Consider the following 20,273-nt stretch of genomic DNA (forward strand, 5'->3'; position numbering starts at 1 on the left):
TTTCGTTCATATACAATGATTTTCTACATATCTAAAAAAAATAATAAAATTTTTTCAAAAATTATGAAATTTCATTCCTATGTACATATTTTAGTGTAAATATCATGTTAAGCAATTCGGATTGTCAGTTTGAGCTTTGAAAACAGAGATATAAAATATTAGTTATGATGAGATAAAAATAAAAAAATATTAGAAATTTAGAACTCTCATCTTTATAATTACTCCCAATATCAACTCATCCAAAATGCTAACCAAGCATAGCCAATTTCCAGGAGGTGGTTTTGGAGTCCGTATTCTTTGAGATAACTGAAAATTTCAATATATTTAAAACCGGATTTTATTTTTAACTCAAATTTTAATATATCTCATGTGATGTGAATTCATGGGTTTGGACGATATGGGGCATTGGTCTTGCTTGGACGCTATTTCTTTTCGGTTTTCCTATATATATATATGTTTCATCCCTTTCAAATTTGCTTCTCACATAGGCCAATAGCCCCACCTACCCTTTTTTTATTTGTCACATTTTTTTTTCATATGGATTATTTAAAAATATAAATAATTACAGAGAAGGGATGCACTTACAACATTTGTAAGTTACAATATCTTACAATAATTTGGTTTTGAAATTTTAAAAGTTCAAACATTCGATTCAAATGTTAAAATTATTCTAAAATGTGTTTTTTTTTTGTTTTGAAAAATTATACTAAAATGTGCTTGGAGATCAAATTTTAAAATTTTTTTGAATTGTTTTACTATATATTAAGTATTTTAAAAAAACTATTGTTTTTAGACAATTCTGAACTACTGAAAAACAACAGTTTTGTAAAATATTTAATAAATAGTAAAAAATGATCTCCAAGCACATTTCAATATAGAGATCATGTTGAACGATTTGGATTGACTTTTTAGACTTTAAAAATCACAAAATCGAATTATTGCAAGATATTATTAATTTACAAATGTTGTAAGTGGATCCCTTCTCACAATTATATCACTGTTTAAAAAATATATGTGTAAATATGAATGTTGACAATCAATAGCTGTATCTGACTCTCTGAGTTCAGAAGAGCCAACCTGAATACATGTGTCTAAAAGTGTATAAACGTGTTTAAACATTAAACATAAATTTCTGAAATCTGATGTTGAAGCATGTGTTTAGATGTTTATAGATAATTAATGAATTCATAAGTTCGTCTTGAATTCAGGGGCAGTCCGATTGAATCAAATTAAATTTCATTTGATGTTGAGTCGAAAGCATTTAATGACTTGACTACAAGAATGGAAGAGTATTCGCGAGGGATATTGTCGGTATACCTTTGCGGATGCTACCGTCGCTAATAGAAAAAACACCTTAATTTATGTCAGTAATTCAGTATACTATCACAAATATATAGTCACTTTTATCCTCGTGGATACTCTCCCATTCTTGTAGATCAACACAAATCTTAATATTGTCTTTACGAAGTTTGATGTGAATCACACAGCTCCTATGAAACATATATATCAGATCGAGTTTAATCGGATACTTATTGGACAGGCTCTCCTCAATTTAATTAAACTTGTAAATTTGTTTGGCCAAACTGTATACATTTATTTTGTCATGGATGTTAATTGAGTCCTTGTTCAAGAATTAGATATACTGTTGTAACTTAATTTTAAAGATCCAAAATGAAATGAGATACAGAAAGAAAAAGAGAAAAATGAATAATCATATTTAACGATTAAAAGAAGATATACATATAATTAAAGCATCTGGGGACGTAGCTCATATGGTAGAGCGCTCGCTTCGCATGCGAGAGGCACGGGGTTCGATTCCCCGCGTCTCCATTTGAATACGATTCTTCGAATTATTCGTAGACTTTTTTAATAGAAGAGAAGGTACGTCGCATCATTTATATTTTTTCTTATTTACTTTACAACGACCAATTTTACTTTACACCAATTCATAAAAAAACATTAAGCTCTTAATCAATTTTATACATCATTTTATATTGTAGAAATAAAGAAACTATGTTAGAAAAATTAACCAGGTCAATTTAACTAAAGAACCTATGTTACAAAAATTGATCAATTAAATTTACGTGACATTTCATATTTGATCGAAGAAAGATTGCGTATGAACACATCACGTGACCAACATATCTGTGACGTGCCGTAATGGAGCTAGTAACAACGGGACTAACTTTCCTCATTATCATTAAATATTTCGTGAACTTTACTTAATTATCAAATCGATTTGAAATACAAAATTTAAACTTTTAATTTCAATTTACTTGACGAGCTAAGCATTTACGTTTAAAAAATAAAATAAAGTAGTACACAAATATTTATACATGTATGAAATACTTTTTAATATTCATCATGTTTTTAAATTAATAACATTCATTATTTTATTTTAATTTTGTAAGATCCGATATATTTTCCAAAAAATACAATATTACTCATGATTACTAATGTTATCAGGGTCTTATATGTAAAAAAACACCGTATATGAGCAGACGACGGTGAAGTACTACGGAAAAAATAAACCACTTTTTTCAAGCTTTAATACAAACTACAAAGTATGTAGATATGGTTCCACAGAATATCTCACCAAAGCAATAATCCTTTTATGTTCTTTGATCATCTGTGGCGCTTTCTTCATGAAGAACCATGGCAGTTCGCTTTCAAATAGTACCAATACACTGAAGTCCTGTGCCAACCTTACAATTATTTATACAGGCTTCTTTATTTTTTTAATCTCGAGTACAAAGGTTGTTTGACTTCCTGTTGCATCTATACTAAATTGATACAAGAGTTCACACGATTCGCATATATATGCAATTGTCAATTGCATTTGCTAAACAGTACATTACTTTGCCAAGTCCATTTGTACCATTCACCTTGAAGCATCAGTACCAGTACACAGGGACGAACTCAGGATTTTTGTAGGAGGCAAAAAAATATTGAATCAATTTTAAATAATTAATCGAGTTTAAATCCGTTAACTTATTAGCTACTTGATAAAATACAATGTTTAATTTATATTTTCCAATACTCTTACTTGCAATTTTTAATTTTCTAACTTATAATTCTAATTATAAATCATAATTCAAGAAATTTATTTTAATTTTAACTCTAAATTTAACCCAAATTACAAATAAAACATTCAAAGGGGGGCAAAAAAATTTTCAGGAGAGGGCAAAGTCGATCGGAACATTTAGATCTCTACTAAAACTCGAAATTTAGGGGGGAAAGCTGCTCCCTCTGGATGTACATGGGTCCGCCCCTGCCAGTAAATTATATCTTTCTATTTAAGCATCCTACAATATTAGTACCAAGTCCATTAATACCCTTCACCTTTTCGGTGTCGTGACTAGTTCGAATCGTACCAGTTCATTATGCTTCACCTTTTCAGTGTTCCTATGCTTCACCTTTTTAGTGATGTACCTGATCCAAATTGTACTAATTAGTATATAGCATCTAATTTGTATTCGCTTTTGTAGAGATGCTAAGAGAGAAAGATAAACTCTGAGAGTATATTTCAAGGGAGACCGACAAGGTGGTACGGTGCCAGGGGTGGAACCAAGGCCTGGGCCCTGGCCCCCCTGCCCCATAACTACTAACTATTTTGGAGCATTGGTTGGTCGGGTTAAAATAAATTATTTAGGCATTGGTTGCATTGGTTGCCCCATAACTACTGCAGATGTTATTTAACAGGATTAGACATCTCTATATCAATCAACATCATTAGAATTACATATATATTATTTAGGCATTTTGGTTTTATTTTCTTGAGCTGTGAGTCTGATTTGTGTTTTAGCTTTTGAACTGTGGGTTTTTCGCCGTTGTAAAAAAGGAATTTGACATCTGCAATAGAGTGGAAAAAACGCGTCATGCCGTGACTAATACGTCAACGAGGGCATGCGATTGAGAGAAACTAGTTAGGCCCCTCTACCGATATCCTGAGAGAAACTAGTTAGACCCCCCTACCAATCATTCATAGTCTGCCACTGTATAGTGCTATGACTGCTAAAGAGAAAGCCCACTCAGTTCCAATTAACCTTGCAAAATATCATTCGTATGAAGGTGGCTTTGAAATTGTAAGAGAGGAAAATGATAGAGACAGTGAATCTGAGGCGGGTGAAGTCTCAAATGACACAAGCTTTAATGAATTAACATTTAATTTAGATGATTTAGTGTAATCTTTAAAAGTTTTTAATTTTGATTATAAAAGTTTAGAATTACTTTTGAGAAGCTTTTAGTTAGAACTTCTTGAAAATTATAACTATTTTCTGAACTTCTATTTAGATCAGCTTATGGAAGTTAGCTAACTTTTTGGAAGATGTAACTAATATAATATGTCCTAATATATTTATTTACTTGTTATATGCTTGTATGCCTACTGCTTTCTGTTACTGGTATCTATTTTTGCTTACTGTTTATTGATTATGTTAATCTAAGTCATGACATTGATAGGACTCATATAATAGAACTAAATAAACATGTCTATGTAAAGTTTTCTATTTCTACTCTAACAAAAAAAAAATGAATAAAACAATCTCATTTTTATGCTTTTTACAACTGAAATATTTTAATATATTATTTGGTTTTTAAAAAACAAATTATTTTTGAATTACAAATTTTTGACCCACCGAACTTTTTCCGAACTTTATTCTATTATTGAACCGTCACATGAGAGAGAATATAGTTTTTTCAGCAAAATAGCTTAGAGCAGAAATTTGGAAAAAAAAATCAGAGAAAGCAGTGAAGCTTGTAGCTGGCGAGCAGAATGAATCAATAGCGGGGTTTGATTACAACTCATTAAGGCTGCAAGCCCACGGATCAAGGCCCGTGGGCCGAATCTGGTAAGATATCTTCAATTTACAATTCTTCTTCTTTTTTGTTTTGTTTCCTTTATTTTTCTTGCTGTATCGTGCTTCTCTGTTTTAGCTCCAGCCGTCCCGGAGACGCGCAACCTTTCGAAGGTTCGCACTTTGCATTTTCTCAACGCTCCGATCTAAACGGAGAATTGAGGCAGAGTGAGGCTCGAGCTCGCCTCGTCTCCACTCGAGAGGTGGATTTTGTTTGGTTTCAATCTGCTCATTTGATTATATAATTGGCAGGCGAGTTCTCCAATTACAACCATGTTTTCTAGAATCTCTCGCCTGGGGTTTCGCATCTTGAACGAGACCAGAGTCGGTTAGTTTTCTCGTCTTTTGATTTCAGTTTACAATACTATCAAGGATTCCTGATTTTGTCCGCGATTTCTGTGGGATTTTAGAATAACTTTGGTACTTGATTGGAGGTTTTAGCTGTTTGATTCCTGCTGGATTGTGTTTATCTACCATTCCTCATTTATCAAAACTGTACCAGTATAGTATGAAAGTACTGAACACGTTAGGGTTTTGTTTTGATTTCTAACCTTAGTTGCTTAATTGAGGCTCATTTATGCTGAAACACCATATATTTGTACAAAACCTTGCACTTGTAAAGTGTCAAATTGCTAAAGGCTGATAATGTTTCTATGTTTAATCATTTTGATTTCTACTAGTTTGTTAAGATTCACATTGTAAATTTTATGGTTAAATACTAATGTGTAACTTGAAAATTTGTGTCACAGTTGAAAAATTTGTTACTAAGAGAAGCATCTCAAGATGTCGTGACCAAAATCGTTGTTTCAACCCTATGGTTTATTCATTCACCTTTTCTAATCTATTATAAATACATTTTTAATTGAATTTGATCACAAATATGAAGCTCATTTTGGGACTTGACTGAGGCAATAGTTTCTTGAATATTGCATTAATTCTAAAATTGATAATATTTGCAATATTAACAGAAGTTCCATTGGGTTATTATATATGTATATGAAACTGTTTATTCTTCTTCTTCCTTAAGACATTGAATTAATGATGATTTTCAGACAATAATTTTCTTCTCTACTGGTACAACCACTAGTGATGAAGTTCAATCAGATGGCAACCAATCGAATGAAACGTAAGATCTCCTACTTCTATTTGTTAACTTCATAGAGATACATTGATTTTCGGCCATTATTTGAAGTAATTTTATTTCTTGGGGTTGATTGAAAATCTGAAGGATATCTGTAACATTTGTGGATAAGGATGGGGAGGAGAAGCATATAAAAGTTCCAATCGGAATGTCCATGTTAGAAGCGGCTCATGAAAATGACATAGAACTAGAAGGTTCTTTTTTCCTCTTTTGTTTCTACATCTATGAAAATTGAGAGATGCTGATTTTGTTCCTTTGTCCTTGTACAACCTTTTTGTTCCCCCTTAATGAAAACAAAAATTGGAAGAGTGATATCCAATACGCAAAACAGAAACTTAGTTATTAGTACATTTTTAAAAAAAACCAGATTGTGTACAACTAATATGAACTAATAAAGTTCTACTTCTAACGAGAGGACCAACCAAAAACAATGAGCAGGTCCCATCAAAACAAATGACACCGAATAATGCACACTATAGGCCTTATTGAGCTGACATAAGCTAATGATTTATTCTTTTGGTTTATATTTTTGGAAAAAACAGGGGCATGTGAAGGCTCTCTTGCATGTTCCACATGCCACGTGATTGTGATGGTACATTTTCGTTGACTATATACCTTTTAAGGGGCTCTTTTAATGGGAGTTTAATTTTCGAACAAAAGTTTTGTACTTGCCTGTAAAAAACCTTGAATTTTGATTAATACCTGTGCAAGACAAGAAATGTTTTACTTGCTCCAATAATCAATACTAAAATCACATAGAACACACTCAATTTCTATACAAAAAAAGTATTCGTAGGTGCTCCTCTTTTGTCTCTCACTAATGTACATAAATCATGAGACGATATTCTTCATGTGTTATGTAGGGGTATGACTGATATTCCCTTTATTTTATGAGGGTACAAATGTTTTCATTCTTCAAGTGGATATATAATATTTTGAGGTTTCTACGGGGTACCTAATATTATTAAGTATTAGAACTTTTATTAGATTGTAATTAATTAATTTATTGTAGGATGTGGATTACTATAACAAACTAGAAGATCCAACTGATGAAGAAAATGACATGCTTGATCTTGCCTTTGGCCTAACTGAAACGTATGAACTTTTGACTTCTGATGTTAATAACTCCTAACATGCCTTATAAAAAAAAAAGTAAAAAAACACCATTTTGGACCATGGCAAGCCAAGTCACAATGCTAATATCCAAGGATCTCAATTTTACCTTCCTGATGAGATTGATAGCATTGGTCGGTTCCTCTATTGAACTTTCTACATAGAGTTTCAGATTTTTCATAGTTCTAAATCAGATGTAAACAAACCAAAGTTACACACAGTGGGAACATTACAATAACAAAAGTGATTATTAAACAAAGAGTTTGATTATGGATATCAACTGTTTGTGGGTTTTGCAGTTCATGTTTACCCTTGCAAAAGAGTATCACTTTCTCTACAAAATAAGTTATATCATGCATATCTCAAATAAATGGAAAATATGACATGAGGCAAGCAGGAGAGTTACTATTGTTTCTTTAGAACAAACTAGGAAGGGAATTATATGGATAATTCAAAACATTAAAATATGAGCTATCATTATTAGGCATGTATGATATAGTTGGATTCTTGTTGGGTGCGGATAATGTCATTTCATCTCCCTGCAAATTGAAGTAACATCAGTGATCTAGTATTTTTTTTGTAAGATGGTCCTTCTCCTTTAAAGTTGATATTTACTACCCTAAATGATTATAGGTCCCGCCTTGGTTGTCAAGTAATTGCTATACCTGAGCTTGATGGTCTCCGATTGGCTCTACCGGCTGCAACATGACATTTTGCTGTGGATGGATACGCTCCAAAACCACATTGAGTACATAAAATCTTAGAACATTTTTGTAGTGTTTAGAACATTTTGCTTTGGATTTTAGTGTTTTTTTTTTCTTCCTTTTTTTCCCTTGCTAGTTCTAGCTCGATAAATTGGTGCCTTAGTTCCTATGACCCATTTTTGTACCCCAATTTTTGGTCTTCGCCAAAAATAAATGTCATGTAAGACACTAGAAATATATACAGAATTGGCATTTGATATTTTTTAAATGAGTGCCATATTGTCAGTTGTGTGATGCTCAATCTACAGTACCTGTTTTGTGCTGGGCTAGGTTTTGTCGTATAGATATTTTTTTTGGAAAAATTTAGAGCAAATCGGAGGAGAAGGCAGACAAGCTAGGCGCTTCTCGGTGGTATGGTAAGCAAAATACATAGCGGCTTCGATTACAACTCATTCGTGGCAAGTTAAAACAGACGACTGAGGGTCTCCTCTCGGTGTAATTGCACTGGATGTGAATTCCGTGCTCTCTCGGTGTCTCCTCAAATGTTCTCTGATTGTCTCCAACGCTCTCTTCATGCAGAACCTTGTCAGTTCGCTTCTAAGCTTAGTACAAGCCTATTTTTTTAACTGCTACACAAGAACAAATTTATAAGCACAAATATTAGAGCAGAAATTTGACAAAATCAGACAGAAACAGAGAAGCTTTAGGTGGCTGACGAGCAGAATGAATACATAGCGGTGTTGGTTAAAGGTCCAAAGACCACGTATCACAGCCCGTGGGCCGAATCTGGTAAGATATTTTCTATTTACCTTCTTTTTTGTTCTGTTTCCTTGTGTCGTGTACTTGCGTTTCTGTAGCTCCAGCCGTTCTGGAGTCGCGCAACTCTCGAAGGTTCGCTTCGCACTGCTCTGATTTTTTTTTTTTGGTTTCCTCCGACCTTCTCATATTTTCTCCGTATTCGCTCTAAACGCAAAGTGAGGCCTGAGCTCGCCTCGTTTCCACTAGAGAGGTGATTTTTTTTTGGTTTCTATCTGCTCACTGACAACACAATTGGCAGGCGACTTCTCCAATTACAACGATGTTTTCCAGAATCTCTCGCCTGGGATTTCGCATCTTGAACGAGACCAGAGTTGGTTAGTTCTCTCTTCTTTTGCTTTCAGTTCCCGATTTTGTCTGTTTTCTGTGGGAATTTTAGGCAATTTTGGTACTTGATTGGAGATTTTAACTGGTTGATTCATGCTGGATGGTGAAATGGTGTGTAGCTGTACCATTCCTCATTCGCCAAAACTGTACCAGTATAGTATGAAAAACTGTACACCTTAGTGTTTTGTTTTAATTATTAACCTTAGATGCTTCCTGAGGCTCATTTATGCTGAAATGCCAAATATTATTACAAAACCCTACATCTGTAAAGTATCAAATCACTTAAGACTAGTAATGTATGTGTGTTTAAACATTTGATATCTACTAGTTTGTGAAGAATCCACGTTGTAATTTTTTTGGGTAAATACTGACGTGTAATTTGAAATTTTGTGTCACAGTGCAAAATTCTGTTACTAAGAGAAGCATCTCCAGAAGTTGTGATCAAAATCGTTTTTTGAACCCTATGGTTTGTTCATTGACCTTTTCAGTTCTATTATAGCTACATGTTCAATTGAATTTGATCACAAATATGAAGCTCATTTTGGGACTTGACTGAGGCAATAGTTTCTATATCAAGGCTTAAATTTACAGTTGGAGATAAATTGAGGCTTAATTGGGATGCATTTAGCAAATGATAATGCTTGCAATAGCCTAAAATGTACCATTGGATTATATATGCATATGAGACTGTTAATTCTTCTTCCTTAAGACATTAAATTAATGATGATTTCAGACCAGATTTTTCTCCTCTACTGGTACAAACACTAATAATGAAGCTCAGTCAGATGGCAACCAATCGAATCAAACGTAAGATCTCCTACTTTCATTTGTTAATTTCATAGAGATAATCACATTGATCTTTGGCCATTAATTGAAGTAATGTTATTTCTTGGGGATGTTTTATAAATCTGAAGGATTTCTGTGACATTTGTGAATAAGGATGGGGAGGAGAAGCATATAAAAGTTCCAATTGGAATGTCTATGTTAGAGGCGGCTCATGAAAATGACATAGAACTAGAAGGTTCATTTTTTTTCCCCATTTGTCTCCACATATATATAATAGAGTGTAATTGGACACACTGGAAGATTCTGATTTTGTACCTTTATCGTTCTTTTACAACATTTTTGTTTCCCCCTTTTGAAAACAGAAATTGGAAGAGTGATATCCAGTTCGCATGATAGAAACTTAGTTATTAGTACATTTTTTAAAACAACCAAATTGTGAACAACTAACTAAATATGAAATAATAATGTTCTACCTCTGACGAGAGGACTAACCAAAAATAATGAGCGGGTCCCATCAAAACAAATCACACTGAATAATGCACACTATAGGCCTTATTGAGGTGACACAGGCTATTGACTTATTATTTTGTTTTATATTTTTGGAAAAAGCAGGGGCATGTGAAGGCTCCCTTGCATGTTCTACATGCCATGTGATTGTGATGGTACGTTTTTAGTTGACTATATACCTTTTTAAGAGGATTTTATAATGATAGAGATATTTTCGAACGGAAGTTTTGTCCTTGCCCGTTAAAAACCTCGAATTTTGATGAATACCTGTGAGACTAGAATGTTTCAAAGTCTGATAAACAGTACTAAAATCACATATAGCACTCTCTCAATTTTTATAAGAGAAGTATTCACAGGTGCTCCTCTTCTGTCTCTCATTAACGTGCCTAAATCATGAGTTGATATTCTTCATGTTATGTAGGGGTATGATTGATATTCCCTTTATTTAAGGGTATGACTGTTTTCATTCTTCAAAGGTTTATATAATATTTTGAGCTTTCTATGGGGTGCCTAAAATTGCTCAGTGTTAGAACTTCTGTTAGATTGTAATTAAATTTACTTATTGTAGGATGTGGATCACTATAACAAACTAGGAGATCCAACTGATGAAGAAAATGACATGCTTGATCTCGCCTTTGGCCTAACTGAAACGTATATACTTTTTTTGTCTAATGTTAATTACTCCTAACATGCGTTTACTCTCCCCCCCCCCCCCCCCCCCCACGCAAATCACAATTCTCACTTTTACATGCTTAAATCACCTATTTTTTTTGTGGTACTGGATGGTCACAGTGGTACCTTGTGCATGCACTTGCCTGATGAACATGATAGCATTGGTTGGTTTCTTTATTGAACTAAAACATTAGTGTATCAGAGTTTTCATCGAGGTTCTAAATCAGATGTAAACAAACCGAAGTTAAACACAGAGGGAACATTACAATTACAGAAGTTGGGGGCGGAGCCACATTGTGGCCCGGGGATGGCATTGCCATAAAAGTTTACTCAAGATTCAATATAATTATGAAATTATGCCTCATCCTAAAATATTGCCCCAACCTAATAAAAAATTTAGCCCTGCCCCTGACAACATTGATAAAATAACAAAGAGTGTGATTATGGATATCAACTGTTTTGTGGGTTTTGCAGTTCATGTACACCCTTCCAAAAGAGTATCAGTTTCTCTGTAAAAGTGAGTGATCTCATGCATGTCTCAAATAAATAGAAAATATGAAATTAGGCAGGCAGGAAGTACAACTTTCCCTGAAAAATGGAAGTAACATCAGTGATCTAGTATTTTTTGTAAGATGGTCCCTCCCCCTTTAAACTTGATATTTAGTACTATAAATGATTGTAGGTCCCGCCTTGGTTGTCAAGTAATTGCGACACCTGAGCTTGATGGCCTCCGATTGGCTCTGCCAGCTGCAACACGAAATTTTGCTGTGGATGGATTTGTTCCAAAACCACATTGAGCACTTGAGAGATTTTCTTAGAACAATTTTGTAGCCTCTCACCCTTTGTCCTTCTAGGTTTTTTTGTTTTTTCCTTGCGAGTTCTATCTCGATAAATTGGTGCCTTAGTTCCTATGACCACTTTTTGTTATTTATTTAGTCATTCCAATTACTGATCTTCACGTAAAATAAATGTTATGCAGGACACTATACAAATATATACAGAATTTGGATTTGATATTCTTGAAATGAGTTGCCATATTGTCTGTTGTGTGATGCTCAATCTACAGTGGACTAGGTTTTATTGTGCTTTTCAAAATCTTGGGCCTAGGTCAGTTTGGTTGGGTCTTAGATTCGGATTATCTCTTGATTATTTTACATTTTTTTTTTCGTCATACTTTGGGTCTTGCTTGTTTATAGTTTCTGGTTGTTTGGTTTTGGGTTGCTCAAGTTTTGATTCGTTATGGTTCAAGTCTAAATCGAGTGACGCCCATTTTACTCTTAAAAATACACGTGTCTGGCCAGGATTGGTTTTGGTTATTTTTACATTTTATTTTTTGTTTTAAGTGAAAGATGTTGCTGGTTGGTACCAAATAACAGGTTTGTGGGCTGTTAGAACTGCCAACTTTTTAACAAATTAGTTTACATCTTATTTTTGTTTTTAAGTGAAAGATGTTGCTGGTTGGTAAACCATGTTATTAGATATTAACCATCAATTTCTACATGTAATGGGAAATGCTTCCGTAATATAACACAAATTTTTGAGTTAAGAACTAGTCTGATTCAGGTGTATTTCAACGGTATAGTGTCTAGTTAGGTCTGGAGTCGATAGTCAGGTGAAAAAAGGAAATTGATTTTTTTTCAATAAAGCAACTATTCAGACTTCAGGGCAATTAATTTGTTGCATATGTGTCACTTGATAGATATGATTATTAAAGAAATCATAACATTGGATTGAGATGCCCCACCTGCTTCTAGAAAGGTTCTGAAGAAGTGTAAATTACACTGAAGGATTGCTATTACTTGATAATCTGGTTAATGACTTGTTTGATATATTTATTTATTTATTTATTTATTTCCTCATTTAATTTTGAAGTAGTAAAATAAACATTATACACAAATTTAAATTATATTTTTGTTAATTCACCCGTTCTTATTATCAACAGTAAAAATAAAACAAAAAGGAAAAAAAAATATCACAAATAACAGATTTGTGTGTGTGTGTGTGTGTGGAAATTAAAATAAGCAGCTTGCTGCAGTCCTACTTAATAAAACTTAATACAAAGATTCCGAGGATAAAAGCTGAAACAAACGTGCAGGATTGAAGTTGGAGACCAGTATTGCAGTACTACTGTACTAACTTAGTACAGGATTGTAGCTTTCATGGTGCACTTGCTTGAATATAAAGAAAAAAATGGTTAATATCTCTATCTATTCAGATTTCAGATTGAGATTAGTCGCTTTTTTGGTTGAGCTAGATTGTCAAAATTCCACTAAAATAATGATTCAAATGCCCACTATTACATAACTTTCGTAAAATTCAAGAATGCTTGTCAGAACCCTAGTGCGGACCTACGTTTGTAATTTAATTCTTTTCCTCTTTTTGTCACTAGTTTTGCAATTTAATTTGCATAATTAATTTGCAGATAGATAAGATACCTTCTGTTAATGAACAAATGAAGTCATCCAAATTAGGTTCAATTTCTAACACAATTTTTTTATTTTATTTATGAGGGTCCAAATATCTTCATCATGTCATGTCACACCTATTATATTCTTAATATTTTTTTAAAACTCAAATAACAATCTAAACTGCTACATGTGATTTATATAATATTTTGATGCGTATGAAAAATTATTATGAATCAACAACTTGAAAAACCTAACTTGGCAGCCTCTGCCAATATCTAAAAAAAGAAGAAAAAAACTTGAAACACCAATGTCTACAAATTGTTAACGCCAATTGATTTTTACAAGTGCTTGTTGCCAATCCAAATAAAGTAAAATTATCATATTTTTGTATGCGTGTAAATAAAAAATATATTAAAAAGATTGTAGACATTTGAACCCATCTCAATCAATTTATTATAGAGTATTAGTAACTGAAATATAGTTATTGTTCTTGAGCATTTCCATTACTGCAATTTTCTAAAGAAATATGGTCTCAAATCTGACTCCACATTCAATAGATGTTTTACTGGAGTAACAACATCTGAATATACTTGTTCAATCGGACGGTCAAATACTTTCATCTGCCCAATCTAAAACCCAGTTTTTTTTTATAAAAAACAGAAATCAAATTATCAGAAAAGTGATTGATTGCTTTTGTTCTCAAAAAATAGATGGAATCAAACTATTGGTTTGTATTAATTAAGCTGGGACATTTTTTTTTAGAATATAAAATGAGTTGCTGGGATTTTTTTTATTTCCCCAAATGATTGCAATTACCATTTTCTTGGAAGAAAAAATGTCACAATTTTTTTACCAAACTAATTGAATGCAAACTAGTGTTTTTGAAAATAGTAGCACTAAGTACACTTAATTGCCACCAGCAAGTAGTCATTTTCAGGAAGTTAGTTTTTGGCTTCATGTGTTGCATGGCTTCCTTTTTTTTATTGCAAATTTGTTTTTTCATATCTTTTCATGAAAATCAAAGCTTTAAATGTATGAATACATGATATGATGTGTTCTATTTTACCTCTCCTAAAAAAAATTTATTGTTATTAATAATCTTCTAATCATCATTTATTATTGATTGGAAATGAAGGCTGGATTTTTCACCTTGTTTTATACTAATTAAGATTTATCTTTCTCTCCATTTTACTTTTGGAAAGGATATATTCATTAATACCATGTAAAATTTTGTAATTTTTGGAGTCGTTTATAATAAATTAAGAGTAAAAAAAAAACAAATCTAATTGACTATGATTGAAATTTTAGAAGATCCATTTCTTGACCTCTTAATCTCATACAAAATAAGCTCCAAAAGTTATAAAATCTTGTATGAATCCCTCGTGAAAAATAAACATGATTTACAATTTGAACTTAATTTTTGCATTTCGAATTTTAAAATAATACAAAAGAGAGCATGTGATCTTTTATGGCTAAAAAAACTTGAGGACACGAGAACCTTCTTTCTCACACATAAAATGTTACATTTTTTCACTATATTAATGATTGGTTCTTACGGCTAAATTAATATATTGTAGTAAACTTTAAATATGAGCATTCAAGCATTCTTGATTTTGCTTAAAGTGATAAAATAAATTATAAAGCATTCTTGATTTTGCCATATTCATTTTTTTATATTATTTTAGAAAATTAATTTAAAATGACAAATCGAACCTTATTATATTGCTCAACTTCAACATGGATTTACTCATGCAAAGTTTTATAATTTATTTTATCGCTTTAAGCAAAATCAAGAATGCTTGAATGCTCATATTTAAAGTTTACTACAATATATTAATTTAGCCGTAAGAACCAATCATTAATATAGTGAAAAAATGTAACATTTTATGTGTGAGAGGTCATAAGCTCGAAACTCAAATGAAAATTCTTTATACAGAACTAAATGAAAGTTAGTAGGCTAGACTTCTATCTTTCTATCTAAAAAAAAGATTAATTCAACCATACCATTGAATTTTAATCAAAGTTTACTATAATTCCGTGACCAATTAATTTAGGATGATTTTTTTTTTTTTTGTATAAATATGAAATTGACAAATCAACCTTTTGAATTCCTTAGTACAGAAATAAAAATAGAAAATAAACAAATTCTTTTAAAGTTTATGGTATGAAAATTCTCTTCTAAAATGAGTATAAAATGAAATAGAGCGACTTGGCTTGCGAGTTTGGTGCAACCTACTCCTATGTGATCAAATAATTCTATTTAAAAAAAATGTGTGTGTATTTTTTTAGGGGACTAATTAATGTATGATGAACTTAATTGTATAAATTATGAAATTTTATATTTATAGATAAATTGTTGTAGAAACTAATAAATCAACCGTTTGAATTCCTTACTTCAGAAATATAAATAGAAAATAGACAGCATCTATTAAAGTTTGGGGCATTGAAATTCTCTTCTAAATGAGTATAAAATGAAATGAAGCGACTTGGTTTGCAAATTTGGTATAACTTACTCCTATGTGACCAAATAATCCTGCTTAAAAAAAAATGTGTGTATTTTTTAAGGGGAGTGCTATACTGAGAGCATTTATTCTAATTTTGAGAGCTAAGAAAAACTTTTTTCTATAAACACCGATTTTGGTCTTTCACATTCTATCTCTCACTCATTTAATTAATGAACTAATAAAGGAAATAATTTAATGGAAACTTTAAAGTTCCTTCCATCTATGAGAAAAAAGAAGAGGCATAAAAAATATTTCCTTTCGTGATTAATCTCCAAATCATAGGAAGCACCTCCAATCCCTGTGTGACAGCCAGCTGCCTCCTCCTCCTCCGTAATTAAAAAGCACAAATAAAAGGAGAAAAAACAATAATATACAAATTTGTCACATAAAACAAGGGATTGTTAGTTGATAGAATTATCCTACACCAATGAAACAGAAAAGAAAAAAGAAAAAAAGATCACACTTATGCAAAGTTTTCATGGATTCAGTAGTAATTATCAATTAGACTGTCCCCCTTGTCAGTATATTGTTCCTGAAAGTATATTTATTTGTATTTTTGGCTTGTAATTTCAGATCTACTCTGTACCTAACTATAGTATATGTACTCAATATAATTAATAATTTATTCATGAATTGCTTAACTATATTGTACCGTGTTACTTTAAATATTTTTTGCTGATTGCTTGCATACCATATACTGGCACAGTTCACAGGGTGTAACACTGCCGTGTACAATTCAATTACACAACTTTAAACAAGTAAGAAAAAACATGAAACTCTGCCGTGTACAATGCAATCCAACTGTGCCACATGAAAATTATGCAAAAATGAAACTTTTTTGTTCTAATTTTTTTTTTGAAAACTTGGTAGTAGGTACCAAGGTTCATGAGGGGGAATCGAACTCTCGACCTTTGGGTATAACAACTCTAGGACATTTTTGTCACACCCCGGAACAGGGGGTCGCGCAGTTTTGTTTTAAAATGTGGTTTTGTTCATGTAGATTTATATATATATATATAAATTGTTATGTTTATGTGTGTGGACCCGCTTCTAGGAGTATGCGGGGGGTGGCAGGGGGGCGGCAGCCCCCTGCGAGCGTTGTCTGAGGTTACGAAGCATGAAAATCCTTTAACCGACGGTCCAGATTAGTCAAATTATCATATGATTTGATTTAAAACAAGTTTGGTTCAAAACCGATTTAATTTGACTAAGTTATACCCTAAAACAGCATTTTTCAGAACCCATTGCGGCCCGCAACACTTCCCAAAATTTCCAGCCTTTGAAATTTGCCTCTGTCTCCATTCATTGCGGCCCGCAATGAATTTATTGCGGCCCGCAACAAATTCCAAAATTCCCAGCCTCTGCACAGCACTTCTGCCTCCATTCATTGCGGCCCGCAATGAATTTATTGCGGCCCGCAATGACCTGGTTGGCTTTTTAAGCTGCGAATTTTTCTCTGTCTACTCTCATTGCGGCCCGCAATAGGGTTATTGCGGCCCGCAATAAGGGTACTGTTTTTCATTTCTTTGCCCATTTTCGTGAAATTTCACCCCGTTTTCAAACCCGATCAAATCCCCGTATAACTAAACAATTATTCCCCATTCACTAGAAATTTTAATGACGTTTAACATGCAATTTCAACATTTAAATCATAACAACCATTTAAAACATACCGTTAGGGTTTTATAACATAATACGGTTCGATAATAACCTATACATCAAAATAACCGACTACGGGTTCAACTACACATTCAAAATGGCATAAAAAGGGTTTGGCATAACCTATTAGCTCGGCCTAAACTCACGCGTCGAGCCCGAGTCCCACTTCACTCGCGTTTACCTGCACATATCAGTTCAAAGGGAAAAATTCCCCGAGGGGAGGGGGTGAGAAAACCTGTCATCCGTTTTCTCAGTGCGGAATTTAAAGGGCTACTGGATTTGTGAGAAATCCATCACCAGAACTAAATACACTAGCAATAGGGCATCTATTTACTTATTCACCAATAATAATAAATGCACATGTACCGGGAATAGATTCAAACGAGTTTCAATTCACAAAAATCAACATCAATCAACGAATTTCCAGAAAGATTTGGTTTCACAGATATAATATATATAAGTCTGGTTATGAGGTACAGATATCAACTATCGGTCACCTCCGGCTTAACAGTTCTATTTTCTGGTTTCAAGTCATACAATCTCATCAATTCATCACTTAAAATATACACGGGCATATTCCGCGAATATGCAACAGAATATCACTTTTCTCAAAAAGAAATCACTGATACTTTCACTGAATCACTGAATCACTGAACCACAGTTCTACCTAAAATTACACTGCACTTCCCTTACCCAACCGGTACTGGGTTCACTAGGGCCATTCTCCAGATGCGCATAAGGGTCCTGGATGAAAGTCTAGTAGCTAGCTAGACTTTCCACTATGATACACTGTTCACTTCACACAATCAATCCAAGTCATACTGTGGTTCCACTCACTTATTCAAAATGACAGATCAACAATCGATAAACCGTACCAACATGAGAATCATAACAGTTATACAATTCAATTACACTAATATCACAATTAATGCAATGCGGCAACAAATGCTTTCAATCAGAGATTCAACATGCTATGCACAGTTTATTTAAATCAAGCAATCAACATAAATATATTAATATGCACCGTTATTTAGTTCTACGAATAAACCCCAAAACAGATCCCGTGAACCCCCGCACCTGGTTATGTAGGGCACGTAGAGGGTCCGTGATCTCGTGACTCGGTAAGCTCGTCAATCCCGCTAGTCGTGCTCGTTAGGATCTATCCATAGGTCAATTTATTAAATTCCGGCACTTTTACAATTTAAACCCTAATCAATTTTTGGGAAAATCCGTAATTTGGAAATTTAGTTGCACTTTGGAACACGAAATCAATCAATTTACACTTTAGAAACAACAAAGGCACGGAATAATCAATTTGGTACGATTCTACGGGTTTTCACCGAAACCCTAAAAACAAGGAATCAAGAAATATGAGAGAAATAGAAACGAGAATTACCAATGGAACGGATGGATGTGCGAGATTTGAGCTCCTCTTCCTAGATCTCGGTTTTCGGGCAAAATGGTCACCGGGGTGTCTCTCTCTCACTCTCTCTCTCTCTCGTTCTTTCTCTCTTGGCGGAAACAAAGGAAAAGAAGAAAAGAGATGGGGGCAGGAAAGGAAAGGAAGGAGGGGAAGAGGAGGGAATGACAAGGGGCCCCCACTTGTAAGTGGTATTTTTGCAAAATAAACCCTCCACTTGTTCGATATTGTTTAAATGATTTATATAACACCTATTGTTCCTCTTTCTTAACACAATTAATCGTATAATTATTGTTCACCATCCACGTCACTAATTTTGTATATACGTATATATATATATAATTCGATTTAACCACTTATTATTTTAATTAAATCTGAATTTTAAAAGTTCACAGTGTTACAATTTTTCTAGCCAATTGTGCTACCTCCTCTTTCTCACTTTTTTTGTTCTAATCAAAATCTGTTTATGTACATTGTTCTGAGTTTCTCTCCGATTTGGACAAAGAGATTTGAAATCGAAGATTTTCATTTTTGCGTACTGGAGGAAAAGCAACTTGGCGTACAAACATGAGAGATTTGCAACTGATTCATTTCTATTTTCTCCTCCTTTATTAGCTCCCTTCTTAATTACTTTAGAAAGAAAGAGTAAGGGCAAAATCAAAATTTAAGAAAAAAAAAATCTCTCTGCCCTGAAAATCTCAATTCATGCCCTCAGAATAGCACGACCCTTTTTTTTAAGGGGGCTAATTAATTTGGTATAACCTACTCCTATATATGTGACCAAGTAATCCTACTTAAAAAAATGTGTGTGTATTTTTTAAGGGAACTAATTAATTTAGGATGAATTTATTTGTATAAACTATGAAATTATATATATGGATAAATTGTCGTAGAAACTAACAAAATCAACCGTTTGAATTCCTTACTTCAGAAATATAAATAGAAAATTTAACAGTTTCTATTAAATTTGTGGCATGGAAATTATCTTCTAGAATGAGTATAAAATGAAATAGAGCGACTTAGTTTGCGAGTTTGGTATAACCTACTCCTATATTATCAAATAATCCTACTCTAAAAAAATATATTTGTATTTCTTTTAAGGGGACTAATTAATTAAGGTTCTAAATAGCGATTATTGTATCATCGCGGAAAGGTTTCCGCTATATTGAAAGCTATCCTGGATAATATTTTTTTGTTTAAAATATTATATTTTATATTTCTATTAATTATCAACATTATCTAAAGTCTCATAGAGTAATAAGTAACACAAAATTGATTAAGGAATTAGAATATTCATATTGAACCAATATAAAGTCCAAATTGCTATTCAAAATATCTCTAATAATATCATAAACTATCT

The 20,273-nt window shown here is 32.9% G+C and overlaps 2 protein-coding genes, 1 long non-coding RNA gene and 1 other non-coding gene across 4 annotated transcripts; 3 read left to right on the plus strand and 1 right to left on the minus strand.

Moving 5' to 3' along the window:
• The first annotated feature begins 1,757 nt into the window (after positions 1-1,757).
• On the plus strand, positions 1,758-1,830 carry TRNAA-CGC (transfer RNA alanine (anticodon CGC)). The gene has a single exon. It is a non-coding gene; the product is annotated as a tRNA-Ala (tRNA).
• A 3,082-nt stretch (positions 1,831-4,912) lies between these two features.
• On the plus strand, positions 4,913-8,090 carry LOC144552660 (uncharacterized). Its single transcript, XM_078300648.1, has 7 exons — positions 4,913-5,184; positions 5,606-5,673; positions 5,909-5,982; positions 6,085-6,191; positions 6,540-6,589; positions 7,010-7,092; positions 7,744-8,090. The coding sequence occupies exons 1-7, from the start codon at positions 5,130-5,132 to the stop codon at positions 7,817-7,819; spliced, it is 513 nt and encodes a 170-aa protein (XP_078156774.1). The 5' UTR covers positions 4,913-5,129; the 3' UTR covers positions 7,820-8,090.
• LOC144552661 (uncharacterized) lies at positions 7,911-12,068 on the minus strand. The gene is made up of 2 exons (XR_013511193.1): positions 11,823-12,068; positions 7,911-7,972 (listed from the first exon to the last, which is right to left on the minus strand). It is a non-coding gene; the product is annotated as an uncharacterized LOC144552661 (long non-coding RNA).
• On the plus strand, positions 8,668-11,722 carry LOC144552659 (uncharacterized). The gene is made up of 8 exons (XM_078300646.1): positions 8,668-8,705; positions 8,872-8,947; positions 9,356-9,423; positions 9,691-9,764; positions 9,872-9,978; positions 10,356-10,405; positions 10,819-10,901; positions 11,605-11,722. The coding sequence occupies exons 2-8, from the start codon at positions 8,893-8,895 to the stop codon at positions 11,717-11,719; spliced, it is 552 nt and encodes a 183-aa protein (XP_078156772.1). The 5' UTR covers positions 8,668-8,705; positions 8,872-8,892; the 3' UTR covers positions 11,720-11,722.
• Positions 12,069-20,273: the final 8,205 nt, after the last annotated feature.

This window comes from Carex rostrata, chromosome 4, assembly GCF_964058835.1.
Source record: "Carex rostrata chromosome 4, lpCarRost1.2, whole genome shotgun sequence".
In the NCBI taxonomy this organism is placed as follows: Eukaryota; Viridiplantae; Streptophyta; class Magnoliopsida; order Poales; family Cyperaceae; genus Carex; species Carex rostrata.

Coding starts and splice junctions, on each gene's coding strand:
- LOC144552659 (XM_078300646.1), top strand. CDS start 8,893: ATGTTTTCCAGAATCTCTCGCCTGGGATTTCGCATCTTGAACGAGACC. Junction 8,948..9,355: donor CTTGAACGAGACCAGAGTTG/GTTAGTTCTCTC, acceptor TTTGTGTCACAG/TGCAAAATTCTGTTACTAAG. Junction 10,902..11,604: donor GCCTTTGGCCTAACTGAAAC/GTATATACTTTT, acceptor AAATGATTGTAG/GTCCCGCCTTGGTTGTCAAG.
- LOC144552660 (XM_078300648.1), top strand. CDS start 5,130: ATGTTTTCTAGAATCTCTCGCCTGGGGTTTCGCATCTTGAACGAGACC. Junction 5,983..6,084: donor GGCAACCAATCGAATGAAAC/GTAAGATCTCCT, acceptor GAAAATCTGAAG/GATATCTGTAACATTTGTGG. Junction 6,192..6,539: donor AAATGACATAGAACTAGAAG/GTTCTTTTTTCC, acceptor TGGAAAAAACAG/GGGCATGTGAAGGCTCTCTT.